This window comes from Bufo bufo, chromosome 1, assembly GCF_905171765.1.
Source record: "Bufo bufo chromosome 1, aBufBuf1.1, whole genome shotgun sequence".
NCBI classification, from domain to species: Eukaryota; Metazoa; Chordata; class Amphibia; order Anura; family Bufonidae; genus Bufo; species Bufo bufo.
Window position 1 is genome coordinate 533,148,876 of NC_053389.1, and position 27,038 is coordinate 533,175,913.

Sequence of the window (27,038 nt, forward strand, 5' to 3'; positions counted from 1 at the left end):
TTAAATGCATACCTAGTTCCTGCCAAAAAGGAACATACAATAAAATTTTCTTCTTTCTTCTTGCTACATTACCTCTAGTTCCTCCATTCACCTGCAAAACAGCTCTGAGGCGAGTGGATGTTCTAGCATTGGTCAACATGTGCACACAGAAACTATGGGGGGGGGGTATATTTTGTCACAAAGGTGATTTGCAGCAAAACTTGCAACTTCTTACCCTTCCATGCCACGTATGCCAGTTCTAAAAAAAAGGGGGGGGGGGGGCATGGCGTGGGCAGGGAAGAGGGCGGATCAGCAGACCAGTCGCATTTATAATTTTCTATGCCAGTTTTGGGCGTAGAAAATTATATAAATCTACCCCAGCAAGGGAGCTGGCGAGATTTAAGGCTGTTGTATGCCAGCGGTGGATGCGCCAGCGCAGGGTCATTAAGACCGACGTCTTCATGGACTGGAGATTAGTCATGGAATTGGAATTTTCACTGCAGTGTTTGTCATACTCCCTAATAAAACTCTGTTCACACTGTTCTTGAGGCTTCAGCTTTTGACAAACTGATGGATTTGTTTTTAACAGATCAAAGTGGAAACCCTATGAATCCGAATTGCTCCTACAGAACATCAGAGCAGATCATACAATTCTGCACCTCACAAAAATCAATGGGAACATTAACAGACATTTCCTTATGTTTTTCTACAGAACATAACGTACAGACAAGTTCCAGTGTGAACAGACCCTAAACTTTCCAGATGGCAAATGGTGTCAGGGAAAGGACCTTGGACCATAAAAATGGTTTGCTACAATAAAATAAGGCCTAAAAACTGACAACTGCATATGTAAATCACCACTACTGTATTTACACACCTTCATAAGAATGTGGGGGTTTCCAAGTACAATCAGCAGGGCCTTTGGTCTAGTTGTTGCCACATTGAATCGTTTTGGATTGCAGAGGAATCCCAGGAAGTTTCTAGAATCCTTATAAATTGAATCTTCGCAGGATCGCACCTGTACAAAAGACATCTATACTTCAACCAAAACATTTCTTATCTTCAGGTTTTTCACTAAGTTCTGTCATATTTATTTATGCAAACATTTTTGCCAGTCTGAGTTCATTGTGAAACACATCAAGTTCTTTTTGCATATTTTAAATGTATAGGCTAAGGAAAACTGATGTACATGGTAAAAGTGTCCATAGCCTTCAAGAGGCCTAAAGTCTAGCTGGTATACAACAGTATACTGAAAAAAAGGTATGGAACAGTGTAATAGGCTGGGCTAGTCTAGAAAAAAAAAGGATTTTTGTACTTGACAGAAAATCCCTTTTCCGTTGGATGCATTGGGGGATTCACCAGCTGCCACGAGAAGAAAAAAAATAAATTGGATCCGCCCTTTACACAAACAGTGGACTAACCAGAAGGTCCAAAAGCAGTAGGAGAAAAGCCCAAAAAAACAAGAACCAACATGTCCTGGACCCAGAAGGGAACCAAAAAGAACCAAAGCTCAGGAACAGAAGGAAAATGGAAAGAAAACACAAGTGTGGGATCTGTGTCCCCAGTGCATCAAATAAGAAAGGGATTTTATGGTAAGTAGAAAAATCAAATTTTCTTGTAAATGACATTGGGGGACACAGGCACTGGAGGGGGGGGGGAGTTTGACAGTACAGCCTAATTATCAGGCCTTTTTCACACGGGCGAGATTTCCAGGTTCAATGCGTGAGGTGAATGCATTGCACCCGCACTGAATCCGGACCTGTTCATGGCTGTGCACATGAGCGGTGATTTTCACGCATCACTTGTGCGTTGCATGAAAATCGCAGCATGCTCTATTTTGTGCGTTTTTCAAGCAACGCAGGCCCCATAGAAGTGAATGGGGCTGCGTGAAAATCGGGGACCCAATCATTATTATTTTCCCTTATAACATGGTTATAATGGAAAATAATAGCATTCTTAATACAGAATGCTTAGTGAAATAGGGCTTAAGGGGTTAAAAATTTTTTTACTAATAATTTAACTTACCTTAATCCACTTGTTCGCGCAGCCCGGCTTCTCTTCTTTCTTCAGGACCTGGGTAAAGGACCTGTGGTGACTGCGCTCATCACATGGTCCGTCACACGATCCATCACCATCACATGGTCCTTGCCCAGGAAGCTCCCATCGCCCTAGTGGAGTGAGCGGTAATCCGAGCCGGGGGAACCCTACCACGAGCGCGATAAGCCGCGGAGATAGCCGAGCGGATCCATCGCGCCACAGTGACCTTGGAGGCCGCCAGACCTTTACGAGGTCCCTCAGGAATCACAAAGAGGGAATCTGAACGGCGGACGGAGGCGGTAGCCGTCAGATACACCCTCAGAGCCCAGACGACATCCAGGGAATGGAGAGCCCGTTCCTTGGGGTTTGCCGGAGAAGGACAAAAGGAGGGCAGGACAAGATCCTTGTTAAGGTGGAAGGGAGAGACTACCTGGTGCGAAGAAGCGCCATGAGCGGCGCTAGGATCTTGGTAAAGACCCGAGGGGCAGTCGCTAACCCAAAAGGAAGGGCGACAAACTGATAGTGTCGACCACCAATGGCGAAGCGTAGGAATCGTTGATGAGATTCTGCGATCGGGACAGGCAGATAGGCGTCCTGGATGTCTACGGACGCGAGGAACTCCCCTGCAAGAAGAGAGACAATAACGGAGCGGAGGGATTCCATTCGAAACCTCCGCACCCGCAGAAACTTGTTGAGCAGCTTTAGATCCAGGATCGGACGCACCGACCCTTCCTTCTTTGGGACCACGAACAGGTTTGAATAGAAACCTGTGCCCTGTTCCTCTGGGGGAACTGGGGTAATAACACCCCGGTCCAGAAGGGAGGAAACTGCCATCAGGAGGTCCGAGGCTCGGGCCGGATCCCCCGGAACGCGAGAAGGGAAAAAACCGTTCCGGCGGCCTGGACGCAAACTCTATCTTGTAACCCGATAAGAGAGCAGGCGGCCCCTCACCACGAGGGGTGGGGGCGTCCCTTCATGCGGAAGACTGATTGGGAGCAGCAGGGCGGGCCGACTGCGCCCTCGGGCGCCAGGAAGGCTGAGGCTTGAAGGAGGGCTTCTTGCGGGAGTCCTGTGACCCCCCCCAGTGGAGGAGGCAGACGACGTCCTGCTAGAAGAGAAGCGGCGAAAGGACTGGAACCGGAAGACCTGGTCCGAAAGGGGCGTTTGGCCCTAGGTTGTGGAAGAGGAGTACTCTTGCCCCCTGTAGTGGCAGAGATGAACTCATCAAGTTGAGCTCCAAACAGTCTGGAACCCTCAAAGGGAAGGTTAGCCAGAGAACGCTTGGAAGAAGCGTCGGCGTCCCAAACCTTCAACCAGACCTCTCTGCGCTGAATGACATAGAGGGCTGAAATGCGGGCGAAGAGGGAACCAACGTCCATGGAAGCCTCACAGAAGAACTTAGAAGCCTGAGACATCTGGAGAACCAAATCCAGTGTGTCAGGAGACGCATCTTGTTCCGCCAGGTCTTGGTGATGGCGCTGTAACCACACCGAAAGAGCTCTGGCCACCCAAGCGGAGGCAAAGGCAGGCCGCAGGGACGTGCCTGCCAGTGAGAAGATGGACTTGGAAAGAGAATCTAGTCGCCTGTCCACAGCATCCTGCAGAGAGGAGCCGTCTAGGACCGGGAGGGCCGTGTTTTTGGCTAACCTGGCCACCGGGGGATCCACCTTAGGGGGAGAAGACCACATCTCCACACTGTCAGCCGGAAAAGGAAAAAGCGTATCCATGCGTTTGGTGGCAGAAAACTTTTGATTAGGGCGGTTCCAGGCCCTGGAAATGACCGCGGAAAATTCCTCATGGACAGGAAACGAAGCAGTCTCCGGTTTCTTGGACGGGAAAAGGGCGAACTCCCTCCTAGAGAAAGGAGGGGAATCCCCTTGGAGATTAAAGGTGTCACGGATAGCCGCCACTAAGTCAGCCACCATGGTGGAGAGCTTAGACACGCCTCTAGACGAGGGGGGGAAGCGGAGTCATCCGAGGAGGGATGCTGCCGCTCACGCTGCCTCTTGGGAAACAGGCGTCCTCTGCGGGAACCACTGTGGGGAGACTGAGTGGTGGGCGCCACAGGATTGGGAACTGCCACATGTTCTATAAAAGACATGGCTGCCTTGACGACTAAGGCCAAATCAGCGGCCACACTGGACATGGCGGATGCCCAAGCGGGGACCGCAGACTCCGCAGGGACAGGGGTGGGGTGGGTGGTTCTGGGCTGGGCAAGAACAGGGGGAGAAAGGTGATCCTGTCCAGGGGCAGGGCAGGAGGCACAGGTACCAGTAACAGAAAGTGGTAAAAAAACACTCCACACAGGACCCCATTGGTGTCTGAGAAGAGGTCTTAGCAGACTTGGGTTTTGGCATGATGGCAACCACTCTACAAGTTGCAGCAGAAGCTGAAAAATCCTACCACCCAGGCAACAGCACCGAGAACAACACCAGAGAAGGAGCAGGGAGCAGCCACACAGCGTGAAGAGCTTCTCAGCAGGCAGAGGAAGGAGCCGGAGCGAAGCGCTAGGTTCCGCCCCCAGAACACGTCATAGAAGCGCGAAACAAGCGCGCAATCCACTGCCTGCTATATGTAAAAGACGTCCCCCAGCCGAGAGGGCTGAAGGTCCCAGCAGGGAAGATGCCCTTAGTAAAGTGCCTCCATATGCCCCAGCACCCCAGACAGAAAAAAACACCCAAATCCCCAGTTCCCCCCCTCCCCCGGGGGCAGTGTGATACCTATGGGCCACCTGGGTGAAGTCATACTTATCTGCTCCTGCAGTCTTCTCCCTCTGTTCTGTACCAGCAGGGCTCACCTCTTCAGACATCTGACTCCCTGAGTACAGTGCTCTGGATGGAGGGAAGCAGCAGGTGACCCAAGGGCTGGTGGGATGCCGGAGCTAACAGGTCGAGCCCGGATCCACTTGTCTTCTTGGGGGAGAATGGAGGCAGCCAGGCAGCGTCCAAAGGACGGCGGCGGACGCTCCATGGGGGACCAGGAAGGCGCTATGCCGACCTGCGTCCTCATCTAGAAGAAAATAACAAAAAGGAGTAGTCAAAAAGTGTCATCCTTCACCAGACACTAAGCAAAGACTGAGTTCCTCCTGGTGGAGTCTGGGGGTATAGCCCGAGGAGGAGGAGCTCTTTTATATTTGCATAGTGTCCCTCCTACTAATACCTCTAAGCTATACCCATGGTCTGTGTCCCCCAATGGAAAAAAGTACGAGAAAAAACATCTATTGCTGCAACAAAGACACATCTGGAAATAAGGTACTAAGTGTTATTAGGCTATGGCTTTACTTCAATAGCAATTATCCTGGTGACAGATTTCCTTTAACGGCCGATCAAATCCAATGGGAAATGGACACCTTGGAGGCTTTCAGGCCCTTGTATGGGCCCTCAGGAACGCCAGATATATTCTGATTGCTTGCACATCAACATGGTGAAGATACCACTCTTGGGAATCAGACAAGTTAGAACAAAAAGAGGGTAGCACAAGGTTTTCATCAAGGTGAAAAGGAGGAGATCACTTTGGAAAGAAAAAGAAAGGGAGACCTAGAGGACAGGGCAGTCAGCTTGGAAACCCTGTGAATGAAGGCAACATCCATGAGAAAAGCCACCTTGAATGAGAGAAAAGAGAGAGACCGCCTTTAAAAGGGCTAAAAGGGAGGAGACAGAAAAGCATAAAGGACCAAATTTAGGTCCCAGGGTTCCAAAGGAGATCAGAAAGGGGGGACTCACTTGAAGACAAAAACCTATGGTCTTCTGAAATAGAATGATAAGCTGGAGATCCAAACCCTTTTCAAATTCATACTGGAGAACGGAAAGAATCCTGGGAATGGAGAACAGGGAATGGATATCACAGGATTTGACTAGGAAAAATAAGTCCTTCAAGTGCGATGGTAGAGTCGAGCAGACTGAGCCTGATGTGTCTTCAGCATGGTTTGCCTAAAGATGTCCACACCAAGATGTCTGGAACACCTTACAACTTGAGGAGTTTGCGGACGCAAGACAGAAGTGGAGGAAAGAGATATAGGTGGGCAAAATGGGTCCAAGGGACCACCAGGGGGTTTGAGGCTAGAGCTTGTGCATCCAGGCACCTGGCGCCAGCTTGTTGTTCAAATGGGAAGTGAAAAGGATCCACGTCTGGGAGACCCCGACGATGGCACAGCTGAAGAAAAAATTCTGGATAAAGGGGACACTCACATAGGCCAAGATCCTGATGCCGGAGAAAGTCGGCAACCCAACTGTCGACTCCAGGTAGGTGAATGGTGGAAAGGGCAGGAACATTTCTTTTGGTCACAACTTGGAGGACTAACCAACGAGTGAGTGCCAGGAAAATGGTTCTAAGCTGCAGAATATCTCAGTCGATCAAAGAAGGAGCCGAAGACCCCCAATTGGAGAGACTGGCATCAGTAGAGATCATCTGCCACAGAAGGATTTGCCGAGGGACACAGTCTGGGGGGGGGAAGCCACCAAAGAAATTCTTGTCTGACAAAGGGGGAGGAGAATTGACAATCCAGAACAGAAGGGGACCTGATCTATTGGGCGAGAATTTCCAGCTACAAGGGACAAATGTGGAATTGTGCATAAGGGATGGCTTTGAAGGGGGAGACCATCCTGCCCAGGGCTCATGCACACACGGATGGGCACGGGAGACAGCCTGCAGAGGCAAGAAACCCATGACTGGATAGCAGCTATCTTGTCCTGTTGAAGGAAAACATTTTCAGGGTGGGTGTTGAAGATCATGCCCAGGAATTCCATTAGCTGGCTCGGGACAAGGGAGGACTTGTCATGGTTCCCAACCCACCCAAACATGGATGGATGGCAGAAACTCACCCACTTCCAGGGATGCAACCCCAGATCTCAGGGATTCCATACAAAAGTGGCGGACCTGGGCAAACAAATTAAAGGTCTTCAGGTTTAGAATGGGGCAGGGAGAGCTGGAGCAGAACCCCTGAAAACATTTTGAAGCAGGCACGGGTACAATCACGCCTTGTGTGAAGAGAATAAATGGCCTTAAAAGGCATTTGCTCAAGATGGAGACAAAAGTAGAGATGACAGGAAGAACCTGCTGGAGGAAGAGACTGAGAATTCTATTTTGTATCCTGACAATGCCACCTCCAGGACACAAGTATTGTCCATGCTTGCGATCCAGGTCTCACAAATGGAGAGCAGCCAACTTACCATCTGAGGAAACGACTCAGGTGGGGGGGATGAAACTTTCATGCAGGATTTTTCAAAAAGGGGCTTGGAAGTCTAAGGGTGGGCGTGCCAAGAGGGTTCGCCCTTGAAAGATGGATGGGAGAACTTTTTGAACAAAACCTCTGAGCATGTGCTGCCGATGAGGTGCGGTGGTGGGGATGGTTCTGAGGTAAGAGAGAACTCCTGCAGTCTGTAGTCTTTGAGATAAACTCTTTCAAGCGCTCACCGAAAAGCTTTCCGCAAGGAAGGGGAGAGCTATGAGCGCCTTTTTATTTACCACATCCGCCATCTGATACTCTGCAGCGAATCACAATGCTGCTTTGTCTGCTCAGCGAGCGGACTCAAAATATACATCATAGGAGGTACCAGGAAGTCTAGAGCAGTTGAGACGCAAGAAGAGGGATCTACAGCGACATAAAACCTAGTTCTGAGATGATGAAGGTGAATCATTCTGAATTTGGAGAGTGTCTCTTACTGCCTTGCTGAATATAGCCTTGTGTTTGCTCAGAGGTGTCAATTGAGGCAGTGAAAAGAACTATAGGAGAGGTGACTTCGCCAGCCGTAGTCCTGTGCTGGGAGCAACCCGGGGAGGACTGGGACCTATGAGGGGGAACACTAGGTCGTTTTGGGACCTCTTTCTGGAGGCAGAGGGTGCTCTGTCATCAAAGGACTCCCTGGGGAGGCAAGTGCTTCAAAGGAGTCCACTGTGGAAAGTTAGACAAGATTGCCTATGGCTTGGGAGAGGGAAGAGGCCCATTCAGGGGGAACCAACTTGGGGATGGAGGGACCTGGGGAATCCTGGCAGGGTTAGGTGCAAGGCACTGGGTACAGCAAGAGATGGGCTGTCCACATGACAGAGAAGTCCATGCTAGGAGTGGATTGAAAGGGGAGATGATCCCTCACAGGAACCAATGGAAACGGGGAACGTACCAAGGAAAAAAGGGGCGGAGAAAAGTGAGGCTTAGTAAAAGTGGAAGCCTGGGCTTTGAACAGAGCCTGGCTTGGAAGGAGGCATTGTTGGTGGCCTGATGCTGCAGGCCATCAGGTTATGGAAGATAGTTCCGGGAAGGGAAATTACCACATCGGAAGGGAAGCCCCATGTCATTCATGAAAAAAATCACCAAAACCATGCATCTTAAAGTTATACAGTACATTTTTTAACATTATAGCCTTCGGTGACATTTGTCACATGCATCTGTTATACATATACATAATTACCTTCCCAATAACGTTTTATTGTGTATCCACTAAAGGGATACCAATGTAGCCTATCAGTGATATGTTTGACAGATGCCCAACAGTGGCTTCCTTTACGCAATCGAAAGCTGCTACTGTTCGGTTTGGTTCACAAAGATTTGTATGGCATTTTTTGTGCTAAAGCCAGAAGTGGATCCAACAGGAAGAACTTTATAGTTTCATTCCTTCTAACCCACTTTTTGCTTTAGGTCAAAAAAACTGCCACAAAACCTGTGTGTTAGCCCACCCTTATGCATCAGTCACAACCATATGGGGAGCTTTTTCAGGTGTGTACAGTATGTTAGCGAAAGACAAAAAACATGATGTGAACAGGGCCTAACAGGATTTTGCTATTTAAGAAATAGTAATGTAAAATATTGTATGATATAATAAGCACCAGCGTAATAAGAGTGTGATCATAGCCATCTGAGATCATGTCGTTTTTGTGCTATTTTGTCTTTCTATTGTAGCTTCTTCATCCTAGTCCGTAACAAGTGATACCTTTACACAGACTGTCCAACATATAAGGCAAATTTAATAATTCTATGATTTAGACCAGGGATGCCCAACCTGTGGCTCTCCAGCTGTTGCAAAACTACAACTCCCAGCATGCCATGAAAGCTGTAGGCTGTCCAGGCATGATGGAAGTTGTAGTTTTGCAACAGCTGGAGAGCCACAGGTTGGACATCCCCGATTTAGACAGTATAATCTTGTACCTTTAGACGGTCTGGTTTTTCAGATTTTTCATTAACTCTGATAAATGTGGCACAGTTTTATGCGGTCTAGTCTAAGTTTAAACCACCATTTTTGTGTCTTATTTAGCACCGCATATTTTACTCCAAAACTGTGGTGTATTTTTGGCGTAATATGTCACAACTTAAGACACTTGCCCACTAAGGCATTAGGGCACTAAGAGCTGAAAAAAGTTAAAGGGGTTGGCCGCAATCTATTACTAGCGGTTTTCAGCACATACATGCTGCTAGTAATAGGACATAAAAAACCAATGGCGAAGATGTATGATGGTTTAATATGCCTGATTTATCACCTGCTTCCTGGAGCTGCGCTTCTGGCTGCTGATGGAACAGACAGGGAACTAGCGCATGTGTATTCTGTCCCAGGTGTAAGTGAATGAAGGCTGCTGATAGATCCTCCATCAGTGGCCATTTTGTGAGTGCACGGCCAGGAAGCAGGTGCCTTTCCAGCACATGTGCAGCTTGTAAAGATATCTTTCCACAGAGCCATCATGCCATCTTATAACGGTACGCTTCAGCAAGAGAATGTGAATACATTTTCTATCTGCCTTTACTCATTAGTGTTACTACTTCAAAATGGTTTTAAAAAAGATTTTTATAGGATTATATTGTTAATAATCAAAAATTGGACAGATGTTTGGAAGACATATCACTGCAGATCATGGAGTGAATGAATAATTGCATAGGGAACAATCTAATGGAAAAGCCTATACATACCATTGAAATAATGATTACTAGGAATTCTTGACCTTGAAATTCTTCAACAGATCCCACCTTGATATCCATCAAGTCAACAGTCCGCAGAAGTGTTCGGATTTTCTCAACCTATAAAAAAAGAAATACAACTAAATCCTGCTGTATTATTATATACCTACAGTGGTTAAAGGGACTAATAGTTTACCTTTAACTGTACACAACAGCACATTCTAGAATAATATAGTGGCTTTAAAGGGGTTTCTCAACCCCATGATTTTTTTCTTTTTACAAACATCTGACAGTGGTATAAAATAAAACGGATTTATTTTCCAGCAAAACAACTCGTATCATAAAACCAGAGCCTGAACAGAATTAAAGAAAGAGCATCTGTCAGCATGATCAACCCTATTAAACCAGACATATTGCTAGTTGATCATGCTGAGTAAAATAATACCTGTCTTTTGTTTACACGATCAACTGCTGCCTAGATATAGTAGTTTTAATATTTCTGCAAATGAACTATTTTGAGCACCGAGGTATCGGCTGTAGAGCTTGAAGCACCGCTACGCTTCTGTACTCCCCATCCCCCTTGGTTGACAGAGCTAAACATCTCGTCTAGCCCAGTCTTCTGGTGCCAGCATTGTGGCTCAATTGGTCATTGGTGGTCCAGCATTAATATTGATTTAGTCACTGATGTCAGTATGTTGTAGCAAAATCATGCATTCCACTATGAATATGCTGTGGTATTCACTGGTGGTAGTGGAGCCTCTGGAGAAGGGAGAGAGTACTATTATGGGGGGAGAGAATACAGACCTTTCCATCCTCCCTGCAGCTGTGCTCCTCCACTGTCTGAAGTTGCCGGTGATATCAGTCCACCTGGATGTGGAGGCAGCATTTTACTCAGCATCATTAACCCCCAATATGTTTGGTTTAATAGGGTTGAACATGTTGACAGATGCTTCTTAGCCCCTAGACAACCAGCACTGTATAGGTATGGTGCTGCGGGAAGTGACTTGCCAACAAGAGCTGTACAAGGACGGCAAGCTGACTGGGCAGGCGCAGAAGCTGCACATAATCGATTAACAGCAGGGGCCGGCGGATTAACAGCTTAGATGCTGGGGTTAATGATGACAGCTGCATCTGAGAGGTTTATACATGGAGGGAGCTACCTCTCTGAACCCATCGGCCCGCCATGATGCAATTGTGGGGTGCTGATGGCTGCTAAGGCAGCCTGCCAGCTATGGAAGCCTATGAGGCCCAGCCCCCAGGCTGGGTCTCATAGGCAACTGTCAGTGTAATACTGACAGTCACAATGCATTACAATACATTATGTATTGTAATGCATTAAAGAAGGGATGAGTCCCTCAAAAGACATATTACTGTATTTTCGTCCTACAAGACGCTCGTCTCTGTGACTTCACACTGTGCATGTTGGGTCACAGCACAGCCCATGTCAGGAAGAAAAAAAAGAGCTGGATCCTAGGAGCAGCGGTGTCCAGAGAAATAGAGGTAAGTTGATTTTTATTTTATTTGCTATGAGCATGGGGTTCGGATCTGAGGTCTGGGAGTCATTCACATTGGGTGTCTGATCTAAGGTTTGAATGGGGGGAAGGGGTCTTCTACATATTGGGGCTCTGATCTGAGGTCTAGGGATCAAATTGGGAGTCTGATCTGAGGTTTCCTTCTTATTTATACTGGTGCTCTGATCTGATGTCGGGGACGACGACGACGATATTCACACTGGGGGTCTGATCTGAGGTCTGATTGAGGGTTTTATTAAAATTGGGGGTCTAAATGGGGCTTTGAGCTGAGGTCCGATTAACATTGGGAGTCAGATTAATGGTCTTATTCTCCCCACAAGAGCATCGCCAGGGAAATAAAAAAAAATATATATGGCTTTCAGAAAATGGCGACACAAAAACAATTATTTTTCCAATAATGCTTTGTGTAAAAGTGGTAAACCAAAACAAAAAAAAAATTATATAGTTCTCTGAAAAATGGCCGTACTGAAATCCCAGAAGCTGTTCAATAGCAACATAGCCTGTAATCCAACCCATCAAAATCTACACTGAAAAGGCCAAAAGATGGTCTTTCCCTTACGAACCCTGCAGCATACCCAAACAGCAGTTTACATCCACATTTATGGCATACCCAGTAGAACATGCTTAAAAATTTAAAGGGTGTTGTGCGCCTCAGATGGCATGAGCTGGGCAAAGCATATTGGGCACTGAGATGCCTTATCTGTTGAACACTTGCAATTTTCATTTTGCACATTTCTCTGCTCATTTTTTTCTGCAAAACACCTGCCAAAATGCTCACTCCACCGCTTAATAAATACCTTGAGGTGTAGAGTTTCCAAAATCTGTTAACTTCTCGGGGGCTCCATTTATTATTTCACACCAGAGGCTCTAAAGGTGTGAGCACAAGTAGTGTAAATGACCACATTGAGCCTTAAAGGGGTTGTCCCGCTTCACCTAATGGCATTTAATATGTAGAGGAAGTTAATACCAGACACTAATGTATTGCGATTATTCATATTGCCTCCTTCACTGGATGGATTCATTTTCCCATCACATTATACACTGCTTGTTTCCACGGTTACGACCACCCTGCAATCCATCAGGTGGTTGAACACTAGAGGAAAAAGCGCCGGCCTCTCTGGTGGCCGAGACCGTGGGAGCTCACATAGGCTGGTGCTTTCTCCTATAGTGTGCAAGCATAGCTACCGCTGATGGATTGCAGGGTGGTTGTAACCATGGAAACAAGCAGTGTACAATGTGATAGAAAAATGAATCCATCCAGCGACGGAGGCAATATGGACAATCACAATACATTAGTATGTATCTGGTATTAACTTCATCTACATAATAAATGCTATTTTCTGAAGTGACACAACTCCTTTAAATGCACAGGGTGCTCTTACACTCCTGAGCCCTGTTGTATGCTCCCTCATATAGGGGTGGGGACAGTACACTAATAACTATACATGAAATATATATTTTCACACTTAGTTCCTGCTCACTGATCAGCATGGCCAGCGCCGTCAGTGAGCTCTCCTGTACTCCTGGTGCCCTGTGTAATTACCCAGACTGTGAGGGAGCAGTAAGGGCACACACCCGGTACAGCCCATCTCTCTAGTCAGTACAGCAATGTGCCGTTAGGAAGACGGATGTCCCTTAGGCTATTATCACACTTGCGGCAGTGTGATCCGGCAAGCCGTTTAGTCGTCGGAACTGCCAGCCGGATCCACCGATCTGGATGTGACTGAAAGCATTTGTGAGACGCATCCGGATCCGTCTCACAAATGCATTGCAAGAACGGATCCGTCTCTCCGCTTGTCATGCAGACAAACGGATCCGTCTTGTATCTTTTTTCACATTTTTACCAGTCTGCGCATGCACAGACCGGAAGGACGGATCCGGCATTCCGGTATTTTGAATGCCGTATCAGGCACTAATACATTCCTATGGGGAAAAATGCCGGCATTCAGGCAAGTCTTCAGTTTTTTGGGCCGGAGATAAAACCGTAGCATGCTACGGTTTTATCTTTTGCCTGATCAGTAAAAATGACTGAACTGAAGACATCCTGATGCATCCTGAACGGATTACTCTCCATTCAGAATGCATGGGGATATACCTGATCAGTTCTTTTCCGGTATAGAGCCCCTGTGACGGAACTCTATGCCGGAAAAGAAAAACGCTAGTGTGAAAGTACTCTTAGCAATGCTCCTTTGAGAGAGTGCTGCTAAGGGACTTTTCTGTTTATGTTTTCTACTATAAATAAACGATTTCCCTAAATAAAGTATATTAGAAAAATGTTCCCTCTGTCCCTACACATTAGCAAAAAATAAAAATAATTGTCAGTTAAACTTTAAGGGACACTTCTTTAACCCCTTCCCAACATGTGAGGTACTATTACATCGCATGTTGATTCTTTAAAGATGGCGCCCCCTCCAGAGTGCCATAGCAACTGGGTGTCTGCTGTTTCTTACAGCAGACACCCGCGGTTAATGTCTGCGATCGGCGGTAATGCCGATCACGGACATTTAACCCCTCAGATAAAATAAAAAATGAATAAAGAGTTTACCAAAAAAATATATAAAAAGTTCAAATCACCCCCCTTTCCCCCAAAAGGAGAATAAAAAAAAGTTAAAAAACCCCACTACACATAACATACACGCCGCGTGTGAAAATGCCCATACTATAAAAATATAAAATTATTAACCCGATCCAGAAAAAGGCGAAACAAAAAAGGGGTAAAAATGGGCGATTTGCCATTTTTGGTTGCTTCTCCTCCCACAAAAAAATTAAAGGATATTTGTCACATTTAGACCAAAATTTAAATTTTCAGATATGTAGTTACTAATAAGGCCTCTTTCACACTTGCGTTGTCCGGATCCGGCGTGTACTCCACTTGCCGGAATTACACGCCGGATCCGGAAAAACGCAAGTGTACTGAAAGCATTTGAAGACGGAACAGTCTTCCAAATGCGTTCAGTGTTACTATGGCACCCAGGACGCTATTAAAGTCCTGGTTGCCATAGTAGTAGTGGGGAGCAGCATACTTACCGTCCGTGCGGCTCCCCGGGCGCTCCAGAGTGACGTCAGAGCGCCCCATGCGCATGGATGACGTGATCCATGTGATCACATGATCCATGCGCTTGGGGCGCCCTGACGTCACTCTGGAGCGCCCGGGGAACCGCACGGACGGTAAGTATGCTGCTCCCCCGCTCCTCACTACACTTTACCATGGCTGCCAGGACTTTAGCGTCCCGGCAGCCATGGTAACCACTCTGAAAAAGCTAAATGTCGGCTCCGGCAATGCGCCGAAACGACGTTTAGCTTAAGGCCGGATCCGGATCAATGCCTTTCAATGGGCATTAATTCCGGATCCGGCCTTGCGGCAAGTGTTCCGGATTTTTGGCCGGAGCAAAAAGCGCAGCATGCTGCGGTATTTTCTCCGGCCAAAAAACGTTCCGTTCCGGAACTGAAGACATCCTGATGCATCCTGAACGGATTTCTCTCCATTCAGAATGCATTAGGATAATCCTGATCAGGATTCTTCCGGCATAGAGCCCCGACGACGGAACTCTATGCCGGAAGACAAGAACGCAAGTGTGAAAGAGCCCTAACAGGATATTCTCGAATCAATAATTATTAGACTTACTTACCCCATATTTAATAAGATTCAGCCCTTAGCAACCAGTCTGCACAAAACTACAATCTCACTCTCTTGTTAAGATGGCCACCGATGCCCTCACCCTGAGACTAAGCCAGCCTGCCCTCACTACCCACAATGCATTCAGCTCCTCTCATGCACCTCAACCAATCGGAGCTCTCCCCACTTAAACACGCCCCCCTCCTCCTTCGATCACATACACTCCGATCTGATGGTATATTCTAACCTGGAGGCGTTCCCATGGTGATGGGGACGCACCTCTGACAGGGCGCTGCCATCCGCGGCACCAGAGGGGTTAATTGCACGACGGCAGCTCCCTGTCAGAGGTCGGGTGCCTTCTACAATGTTTACATTGGTGGGCAGTGCGCCCCCCCCCCCCAGTATTAAAATCATTGGTGTGCAGTGCGCCCCCCCCTCCTCCCCAGTATTAAAAGGAACACTGACAGGCCGTTAGAGCATATAAAGTGACATATATTCTTGTATTGGTCTTAATATGCTTAATTAAACTATACCATTATCACCCCTCGCTGCCTTTCCTTTACTTATAAAAAGTGTTTTTAGCAATATGCAAATTACCTTACTTTGTGCCCAAGGGGCTGTCCCTCATTCAGTTGTGTGCCCAGCCACGCCCCAACTGCCGTCTCCTAGTGCCGCCCAGCTCATTAGTATTCACTGCACTGGGCGTTTTTTTTTTCTCCCGACGCAGTGAAATCCTGCGCATGCCCAGTACTATTTTCCTGGCATCAGCCTCATCTTGTTGCTCCGTGCCTGTGCCGGATAAGGTCCTCGGCACCATCCAGCTCCAGTATAAGATAGTACTGGGCATGCGCTGGATTTCACTGCATCGGGAGGAAAAAAAGCCGCCCAGTGCAGTGAATCTGAATGAGGGACAGCCCCTTGGGCACAATGTAAGGTAATTTGCATATTGCTAAAAACACTTTTTATAAGTAACGGAAAGGCAGCGAGGGATGATAATGGTATATAGTTTAATTAAGCATATGCAGTGTCCCTTTAATACTGGGGAGGAGGGGGGGGCGCACTGCCCACCAATGTAAACATTGTAGAAGGCACCCGACCTCTGACAGGGAGCTGCCATCCGCACAATTAACCCCTCGGATGCCGCGGATGGAAGCGCCCTGTCAGAGGTGCGTGCCCATCACCATGGGAACGCCTTGGGTTTAGAATATACCATCGGATCAGAGTTTTCTCCAATCCGATGGTATATTCTAACTTCAAGCCCTGGCTGCACAGGATCTAAAGGGAGCGCGCACGCAATGCCTGCTTGTACGTCCTCTGTCTTCTCTATACACATAGCAACAGGATTTTTAGCGCAGGTATTAATAGCCAGGAGAGGGAACAAAAATGCAGAAATTTAGAGTTATTGAGTACACAGTTAAAAGTTTAAACAGGGGCACCGAGGTGATATTAATCAGCCACATCCTATGCTACAAAAAAAATAAAAAATTTGACAGCTTTCCTTTAAATAAAAAGTGATCAAAAAAAGTTGTACACGCCCCAGAATTGTATCAATGAAAAGTACAGATCGCCCCCGCAAAAAATGAACCCTCATACAGCTCTGCACACATAACTACAAAAAAGTTATAGGGGTCAAAATTGCGTTTTTTACCAATTCCACCTTTGGAATTTTTTCCCCACCACATTCTATCCAATATTAAATGGTGGCGTTGGAAAGTACAACTTGTCCTGCAAAAAATAAGCCCTCATACGACTATGAGAACAGACAAATAAAAAGTGTGGATGGTTTTCTGGACATCATTTCTATAAGATACCCCATGTATTCTATTTCTTGTCCTGGGTTTTTAACTTTCTCCTTTGGACATTTAGCATGACAAACTGCCTCGGTTAAAGGGGTTGTCCGGGATCAAACTTTTTTTTTTTAAAACATCTTACTCACATTTAGTAGCAGAGTCTATGTTCCCAAGATGGTTTTAGGTAGCTTTTACACTAGAGCATGGCTCCTACAGTCCTGAACAGATTGTTTACATATCTGTTTATCTGTGCGATCACTTCCTGACGAACTGCACTGTAGGTCCCAGAGCAGGGCGGCATCTCCTGGTGTCTACTGTCTAACATTGCGTCCCTGCACCCGCTCCCCTCATACAAATTCATGCCTCCTGCACATTGTCCACTCCTCCATCGATCCGCCCCCCTCATACATATTCATCGTCATGCCTCCATTAATTATAAAGGTACATGCCCGGCGACGTCACCGGACTGGAGGGGCGGGGCTTAGCGCAATGTCGCCTGGCCTAGTTACCGCCCCTCCAGCCTCTCTGCATAATTACCTAGACTGCCAGTGACGTCACCGGGCTCCCTGAGCAGCGGAAGAGGAGGCTTTGCTCGCCTGCCAGGGACCCGGTACGTCAAATGAAGACAAGAAAATACTCGCTTCTGGCCAAGAATTTACTGGATGAAAACTGAGCTTGAGAAATATGTTCAAAAGGTAGTACATGCATGTTTGTAATGTGTATGTCAGTAGATTACTATTAGACCAATGTCCCCAATCCCAGACAACCCCTTTAACTTTCTCAGTCAGACCATTCACTGTGATCAGAGAGGGAAGGGGGAGGGGGGGGATGTCAGTGACTCAATTATAGCATCACACATTACACTGAAAAATGCAATGCTCTTCTGTGGGCCCTGAGAGGATCCAGCCGTCATGCTATTATCCTTATCCTACTAATCTACTATTTAACTAACTGAAAACATTTTCCCCTCATAGCACCAGTGAACTGGCAATGGATTACCTATTTATATAGGAGTTTTACCTCTCTGTACTACTGGCTACAGAAGGACTATATTTTGTTCCATTTTCAATGGCATAATACAGCTGAAATTTAAAAGAAAACAGGCAAAAATCTTCTAAAAATATCTTTTAACCAACTTAATTAACGGAAAGTGGACCATGTTATGACAAGGCTGCAGTGAAAGTCACAACCTGCTGTGTCCCATCTCTGTCTATTTTTATTGCATGGGCGTAGGCTTCATTTTATGCATGTGTTAGCAAGTGCTTTGACTGAAATTACCAAAGGGCTATGTACTTTTGGCTATGCAATGTATATGGAACGGCATTAATAATAAACTCCAGATTCCGTAAGCGTAATCAATGTATCTACTGTATACTGATGCCTCCTTTGGAGGATTTGAAAGTAAATACGGACATTGAAGAAACTTTTATAGTAGTCAAATTTACCCATTAATATGATTTAGAAAGTAAGGAAACTGAAGAATCCATAACTGCAACAACTCAGGTTGCCTAAAATGCATTTGAACCCCCAAGTGACATACCGGTAACTAATTTTAGCTTTAAAGGGGTTCTGCAGTTTGATCTATCGGTTGTCGGACCCCTGGCCATCAGAAGCTGATGATCTATCCAGAGGATAGATCATCAGTTTAACCAAAGTGCAGAACCCCTTTAAAGGAGTCATCCATAATTTTGATATTGATAGTGTATTCTCAGGAAAGTCCATCAATATCAGGTCAGCGGGGACTGACACCCCACACCCCCTCCAATCAGCTGTTCCCATTGAATTGCTCCTCGGGTGTCTCCAGGGCAGAGAGGAGGAAACCATGATGCATTGTGGGGATGTGTTGTGTCTGTGTATCCTTGACTTTCAGCAGTGGAGCTACACCAAGTAGCTCCACTGCTGAAAGTCAGTGCCAGAACCACACAGCTCTGTTCATAGTTTAATGGATAGAGCTGGATACTGCTGCACTGGTCCCATTGAAGTCAATGGGAGCTGCACTGCAGTTACCAGCTCTGTCCACTACACAATGAATACAGCTAATCTGTGGGGGTGCAGTGTGTTGGATCCCAGCCGATTTGATGCTGATGTACTATTCTCAGGGAGAGGCTGCCTGCGGGCCCTCCCCCCGATGTACTTTCGAACTTGGCACTCGCAGCAATCAGAATTCGTTTTTACATTACTCCTCGGGTTATATTCTATGACAGAGGCATTGCATTACCTCCTGCACCAATCGTTTGAGTATAATACTTGCATATACATATAATGCAGTACCTGTTTCCTATAGGGTGCAATCACTCCAATGTCTCTGGCTGATACTGATGTGGTAACATGCTTTGCAAGTATACAGGAGTATCTCATGACCTGCACGGCTTCTGATGGATTGAACCAGGATGGATTGCTTCCTTCCCTCATTTCCGTTCCCTGTGGGGAAACATTTCGAATGAAGAGATAGCTCAGAAACAAACACAAAAAGAGGACCTCTAGAAAACATGGCCCTAATAACATTACCACAGATCATTAAAATGGAAAGACTTGCATACCCTGATACCATGGAAAATCAAAGGAAAACCTTTCTTGGGCAACTTGTCCCATTTCAGGAGACGGTTTATAACAGCCCGATCTGCACAGACTTCTAATTCCTTATGATAGAACAGCTTGGATGGGAGATGAAGCAAGGCTGCATGTGATCTGTAGTTCTTCATCAGTTTTGTGATCTTTTAATAAAAAATTAAAAAAAGAAGATCAGATATAATTAACACCATACATGGTTTTGGGAACATTGTGCTCAGAAACCCTAACTTTGAGTAAGCTCTTAAAACTGATTTTCTACTGCGGTTAGCTATTTTCTTTGAGGAAAAAAAAAACGAAAACACTAACAGCTGTCCTTGCGTTGTGTCTGGTATTGCAACTTATTGCAGTTCAGCCCCATGCACCTGAATGAAGCTACCACACACAACCTGTATAGCCAGATTGGGGTCTAATGTATGCTTGTTGAAGGCCCCTTTAGACAGCCGAGATTTCGCCAGATAATCGCTAACGAGCATTCACAAGAACATTCGGTAGCAATTATCTGGTGGTGTAAAGGTCCGGCCGATCACCTGACGAACGAGTGAAGTGCTCATTCATCGGGCAATATGCTTGCGGGCACCTAAATTATTGTTTGCCGGCAGCAGATCATACTGTCTAAACAGCTCTCAGTTGCTTGCAAACGAGTCTGTACGGGGGTGAGCAATGACATTAGCGATCACTCCTCCCCATACTGGGGAGGAGATCGCTTCCTTCTTGACAATCGCCTGCTAAATTGTCCTGTGTAAAGGGACCTCAAGATATCCAAGGTCATTTGAACTCAAATCTCATTTCTTCCTGGTGCTTAGTGTATATGTATATTAAAAAAAAGTTTTCAAATCTTTTTTTTTTTCTAATAGATATGACCTTCCGAAGTTATCCCATCTTAATGACCACTGTTAAATCTGTTAATGATTTGACAGTGATCATTTTTGTAAATATATTTGATTCCCATCGTTTAGGATAAAATTAATCCCCACTTACCTCATTGTTGTCATTCGGTCTTCCCTGGTTACGACCACCGCTCTTCTCCAGAATCCCGGTGGCCGCGCTCGCGCAGAAGACACTTCTTTTCTCCCGGCCGGGCCGCTTGCTGTCCTGAACGCGCACGCATGCGCAGTAGTGACTTCTTCCCGGCCAGAATAGTACAGAGCCGCGAACGCGCACGCCGGCTCTGTACTATACTGGCCAGGAATAAGTCACCATGGCGTATGCGCGGTGGCGTGCGCGTTCAGTCCAGCGTGCGGCCAAGCCAGGAGAAGATTTCAATCAAGATGAAGCCCGCCCCATTGCTGCAAGATAACATAGATGATTTCCTGAAATCTATTGATATGCCTGCCTTGTCTGCCGAAGATAGGATAGATCTGCTGAGACCGTTCACTGAGGAGGAGGTTGCCAAAGTTCTAAATAGCATCCCATTGGGAAAAAGCCCAGGACCAGACGGTTTTCCTATAGTGTACTATAAGAAATTTGCGGATATATTGATTCCACATTTCACTAAGATGTGCAATTCCCTCCTCGGTGGCTCGGTCCTCCCTCCGCAGGCCCAGGAAGCGACCATCACTATCATCCCCAAGGAAGGGAAAGATCCTGAGGCGTGTGGTAGTTATCGCCCAATCTCGCTCCTTAACACAGATTTAAAATGGTGGGCTAAATTACTAAGTCACCGTATAGCAGGTTTGCTTCCTGGGTTGGTGGGGGAGGAGCAAGTGGGGTTCGTGCCCGGCAGAGAAGGCAGGCATAATGTTAGTCGAGTGGTAAATGCAGTTTGCTATGCCAAAAAGAAAAACATACCTTTAATATTGCTAGGGACAGATGCTGAAAAGGCTTTCGATAGGGTTGGTTGGCCTTTCATGCGTAGTACTTTATTGGCGTTTGGCTTCCCTGATACATTTGTCAGAGCAATTTTCTCCCTGTACTCAGCTCCCACAGCCCGTATTTTAGTTAATGGTACAATGTCTGATCCCTTCATTATTAAGAATGGAACCAGACAGGGTTGCCCCCTATCCCCGTCTTTATTTATATTAGTCCTAGAAACGCTTCTACTTAAGTTCAGGCAGGACCCTAATATTAAGGGAATCAAATTAAAGGGGGATTCGCAGAAAATGGCAGCGTTTGCCGATGACCTGCTACTATTAGTCACCAACCCTATCGAAGCAATGAAGCAAATACTAGACACCTTTAAAACCTTTGGGGAGATCTCCAATTTCAAAATTAATATGGAAAAGTCTGAAGCCATTGGGGTTTCTCTAACCCCTTCCCAATTGAAAAAGATTAGAGGTATGTCCCCCTTTAAGTGGCCCTCCACTGCGATTAAATACCTGGGAGTTATGATTCCAGCCAATCCCACCCAGCTGTTCCAGCTTAACTACACTCCGTTATTAACCAAAGTGCAAACGTTCCTGAATAAATCCTTATCACCCAGGATTTCTTGGTTAGGAAGGAAAAGCGTATTAACCTCATATATCCTACCACAAATACTATATATGTTTCGATCCCTCCCAATAGCAATACCCAGATCATTTCTGAACAGATTGAGATCTATTATGGGGAAATTTTTATGGGGCAACAAAAAAGCTAGATTACCTTATTCCCTACTCATAAGGAAGAAGAGACATGGGGGAATATCTTTGCCGGATATCTCTACTTATGTTCAAGCGATCCATCTAGAGAGATGGCTGAATTTGACTAGATCTGGAGATAGTCCCCTGCATGTACGCTTTGAAAGAGAAGTATTGGGGAAAAACAGTGTACACTGGCTATGGCGTAAACCTCCAACCTTAAGTCCTCAGGAACTTATAAGTGTTATAACTAAAAGCACTATTAAAGAGTGCCAGAGGTCACCAGCGTTAAACCTAAGCAAGGGAGATCTATCCCCTATTGCTCCCCTTAATATACTGCCCTATGTCCTTTCAGAAAGAGTTATAGAGGCCAACCCGGTGTGGGAATCTGTATCAGAGCTAAAGGTAGGGGACCTTTTGAAGCTGCCTCTGGTCGCAGATATCTATGAGTCTCTCAAAGGGGAGCCACCGAAAGTAGGGACAGACATTCAAAAATGGGACTTTGAAGTAACATGTAAGAAGTTTAAGGTATCTAAAAACCACTCGAAGATAGATCCATCTTGGTTAGAGACCATGGTCCTTTTACCAAATTTGCCATCTAAAACTTTATCCCTAATATACAGACAGATTCTAGAAAAAAAAGGGGACAATTCGCCCACTTACCTTAAAGAATGGGAGAGGGAACTAGGGATAAGCCTTGATGAACCTAGCAGAAAATTTATTCTGTCACACTCGCATGGTTTTTCCAGATGTGTCAGAGTGCAGGAGAATTCACTCAAAACCTTAACCAGATGGTACCGTACACCCGAATTCCTCCAAAAAATCCACTTAATCAGCTCCAGTGAGTGTTGGAGATGTATGGAGGATGTAGGTAACATTTCCCATATATGGTGGCATTGTCATAAAATTAGACAGTTTTGGGATTCAGTGGAGGGTGCAATGAATAGGATCTGTATGGGAAAATTGTCACTTACTCCCCCCCTAGTCCTACTGTGGAAACCAGAGGGCAATTTCACCCCTAATAAAAATAATCTGCAGACACACATGATAACAGCCGCTAAGTTGTTGGTTCCAGCATTGTGGAGAACTACAGAACCGCCTAGTATAGATATGTGGTATGAGAAAATGAATCACCTATGCAGGATGGAGGAATTGGCAAGTTGGGAGTCTCATAACAGAGAGAGATTTTTGAAAACTTGGCAACCTTGGCTGTCGCACATGGTCACTCAACAAGTTCAGAGATCATGAGATACCCCCTTCCAGAAAGTGCTTGAGAGAAAGAGGTCCTTTAACCCAGAAGGGTACTAGTCTGAGTGTAAGGATAGATTATATCTAAGTATGTGTCTACAGTTTTTGCGGAAGATAAACAGGCTACAACATATACTAGCTGGTATATAGACTTCAGAATGTGACTGATCAGGCCTAGGAGGTGAACCAACTCGACTTTTATGTTTTGTTTTAAGATTATGCTTTAGTTTGATATGTGATTTATTGAATGTTCTTTGAAGTGGGAAAATTAATGTATTGAACTTGCAATATCACAACGCATGATAAGTTAGGTTTGTGAACCACCTGCTGTATTTTGATAGAGGTTATACTTGTGACTTGCACTAATTTGCCATTTAGATCAGTTGCACTGGTCATGCCTTTTCCTAAATATTCAAAATGTATATGTGATACTATGCTTTTATTGTTGTCTACTTTAATAAAAAGAGAATGTTTAAAAAAAAAAAGATGAAGCCCGCCCCCAGCCAGATCCAGGAAGTGAACGGCGCGCTGGCAGCAGGTAAGTATGAAAAGGCGAAGTGGGATAACCCCTTTAAGCCTGGGGTAACAATACTGAGAGATTATAAAGCATTATTTTTTTTATATACACTAAACAGTTGTCACCCCCCCCTCCTTTTTTCTACGTACCAGCAAAGGGTTGTAGTTTCCACAAGCACCATATGTTTCTTCATCCCTTAAATATATTGGAAGCGCCATGAGCCTTTCCAACAATGATATACTAAGCCCATATGCCAAAGCCATTCTTGACTTTATCACTGGTCCAAGCTGCATAGGATCTCCTGCAAGAATGATCTGGAATAGCAGAACATTTATTTCAAAACTAAATCAGTTGTATAGCAAGACTGAAAATGCATCTATAAGTGCTAGTACCTGGCCAGTAACCTCTGATACTAAACCTAGAGGTATAAGACACTCCGGTTCAGTGGCTTGTCCAGCTTCATCAATGATTACATGAGTGAAGTGTCCAACTCTGTAATGATTCAAGATATCAGATATTCATTCCTTCCTCTTGAAATTTGTGTTTTTAAACAACTCAATATAGGCAATGATGCTAATAAAAGAAACAAATAAGTGCAGCGCTCACCTGCATTGATTGCTTTAGAGCAGGGGTGCACAACCTGCGGCCCGAGGGCCACATGCGGCCCTCAATACCATTCTATGCGGCCCCCAACCATCTGGTAGCAAACATGTATGTCTATGTCTTGTGGCTACTCACATGAATCTTTCATATATTGTCCCATTAGATGGGAGTACTAGAAGAGTAACTAGACATTTATGATATATACTGTATGTTCAATATGCCATAAATATAGTATTTCACATGGTAATACACCTTTAAAGTTTATTTTCGGCCCTTGGAATTGGTTCAGGTTGACAATGTGGCCCCCAACCAGAAAAGGTTGTGCACCCCTGCTTTAGAGGCACGGACACAGCCTGGACACAGCCTGGACTCGGCCGTACAAATGCTCAAATAAATTGGGTAAAGGTAATCCAATGCATTGGATTTTACCGCATAAAAAAAAAGGATTTAGTATTTTAAGAAGCTGGACTTTACCCCATTCATTTAGGCAATGATGCTATAATGCATATTAAAGCAGATCTTCTGGTCCCCCCTAAGGCCTCGTTCACATCTCCATTAAAGGGGTTATCCGGTAAATAATACCAATAACCTATCCTCAGGATCATCAATATCAGATATGTGGAGGTCTGACACCCAGGTCCCCACCGATCAGCTATTAGAAGAGGTCAGGCGCTCAGTGAGCACTACAGCCTCTTCCTAGGCCATGTGATGTCACCGTAGATTGGTCACATGGCCTAGTTGCAGCTCAGCCCCATAGAAGTGAATGGGGCTGAGCTGCAATACCAAGCACAGCTGCTATACTATGTACGGCGCAGCGGCGCCCTAAAGCATGATCGGTGGGGGGTGCCGGGACTGGTGATATTGATAACCTATCCGGATAATTTTGTGGATAACCCCTTTAAAGAGATCAGGCACAAATGCCAGATGATGGCCAGACATGCAACAGTTTCTATCCGGCGGAAACCTGGCATGTATGCTGGAAAGCAGCAGGACCACTGCTAGACCTCATTATAGTCAATTAGAATCCGGTGGTTAAGTTGACAATACGGCAATGACAGATCCTGCGAGAGCCGGAGATATGACCATAGCTTAAATACTGGTTCTTTCACCGGCAGCGCAGGAGTGATCTTAAGTTCAGATAGAGCAGAGGTTTAAACTACCTTACAAGGCTACCAGCAAGGCCTCTTAGCGACACAGTCAAATCGCACATAGTTACGTTTTTAGGCTGCAGATATCCTGCTAGGATACTGAAACCGATTTGCAAAACCCAGCAGACCAAACTTACTAATATGCAAGGTGGACAAACTGAGAAAGAAAGAAATTTGGTGCACCTATGGACTGTCTATTCTAACAATAAACCACTTATTTGACTTCCTTTACTCTAAAATATGTGCCCAAATCTTGGGGCATTTTTGGTGCACGCACCTTTCCTGCAAAGCCATGTCCCCTTATCAAAATGGTAGATTGGAGATCATTTCATCTTCAACTTGCCTAACTGTTCACTGTTACAGTAATTGTGACATGGGGTGCCCAAACTTTTACATGCCACTGTACTTTAAGAGGGTGTGCATCACTGGACTGAGAGAAGCAAACATTTGCCCTCCGTTTAGGCCAGGGATCAGCAACCTTCGGCACTCCAGCTGTTGCAAAACTACAACTCCCAGCATGTGTACTTAGGCTACTTTCACACTAGCGTTTGGTGCGGACCCGTCATGGATCTGCACAGACGGATCCGTTCAGATAATAAAACTGTCTGCATCCGGTCAGAACGGATCCGTTTGTATTATCTTTAACATAGCCAAGACATGTGTCAGAACGGATCTGTTTGGCTCAGTTTCGTCAGACGGAATGGAGGCGGAACGGAGGCAAACTGATGCATTCTGAGCGGATCCTTATCTATTCAGAATGCATTAGGGCAAAACTGAACCGTTTTGGACCGCTTGCGAGAGCCCTGAACGGAGCTCACAAACGGAAAGCCAAAACGCCAGTGTGAAAGTAGCCTTACTCGGCTGTTCTTGTAATCAGTGATGGCCAGTTCGCATGCGAACACATGCGGGCTGCCATCTTTTCTCACAAGTCCGGCGAGGCACAGGTAAGCCCTTACCTGTGCCTGTGCGCGAGCTGGTCTGAAATCAAATGAGGTCATCGGGAGCAGGCAGTTACGAGAACAGCCGCCGGGGGCCTTCATCGGGCTGTTCTTGGAACTGCCTGCTCCCGCTGACCGCATTTGTTTCAGACCGGCTCGCGGGACTTGTGAGAAAAGATGGCAGCCCGCATGTGTTCGCGGGCGAACAATGCGAACTGGCCATCACTGCTTGTAATCACTATAAAACTGAAAGGAGGATTAGGGGAGTTGTAGTTCCAGAACAGCTGGAGTGCCGGAGGTTGCAGATCCCTGGTTTAGGCCATTCAGAACTAGCTGTTTGGAGGTGTTGGGAGCAGTGGTTACGCAAGGGCGCACACGCATGTTGAACAGGCTCTGGATGACCCAGACAGACTACCAGTAGAGAGGATTGTTTTATCCGCCAAACACGAACAACTCCCACAGTTTTGTTAACCACCATCCAGACATAGGGGGCACCTTCATTACACACCCCTGGTCTCTGCCTGGACCATTTGAAGGTGCTTAGCGGAAGACATTTAGGTTTACGGTGCCCATTGCGGATCCTGCCACTCACAGCCAGCCACTGTCGCCTTCGTTTTAGTGGTGT

The 27,038-nt window shown here is 46.0% G+C and overlaps 1 protein-coding gene across 1 annotated transcript in view; it reads right to left on the reverse strand.

Annotated features, from left to right (window-relative positions):
* The window catches only part of MOV10L1 (Mov10 like RISC complex RNA helicase 1), a 93,417-nt gene that overhangs the window by 22,393 nt on the left and 43,986 nt on the right, over positions 1 to 27,038 (reverse strand). The window contains exons 7-12 of the mRNA XM_040413822.1: positions 24,117 to 24,216; positions 23,874 to 24,038; positions 19,374 to 19,547; positions 19,105 to 19,254; positions 9,908 to 10,015; positions 857 to 997 (exon numbers count right to left, since the gene is read on the reverse strand). Coding sequence (XP_040269756.1) covers positions 857 to 997; positions 9,908 to 10,015; positions 19,105 to 19,254; positions 19,374 to 19,547; positions 23,874 to 24,038; positions 24,117 to 24,216 — 838 coding nt within the window. The remainder of the gene's footprint in view (positions 1 to 856; positions 998 to 9,907; positions 10,016 to 19,104; positions 19,255 to 19,373; positions 19,548 to 23,873; positions 24,039 to 24,116; positions 24,217 to 27,038) is intronic.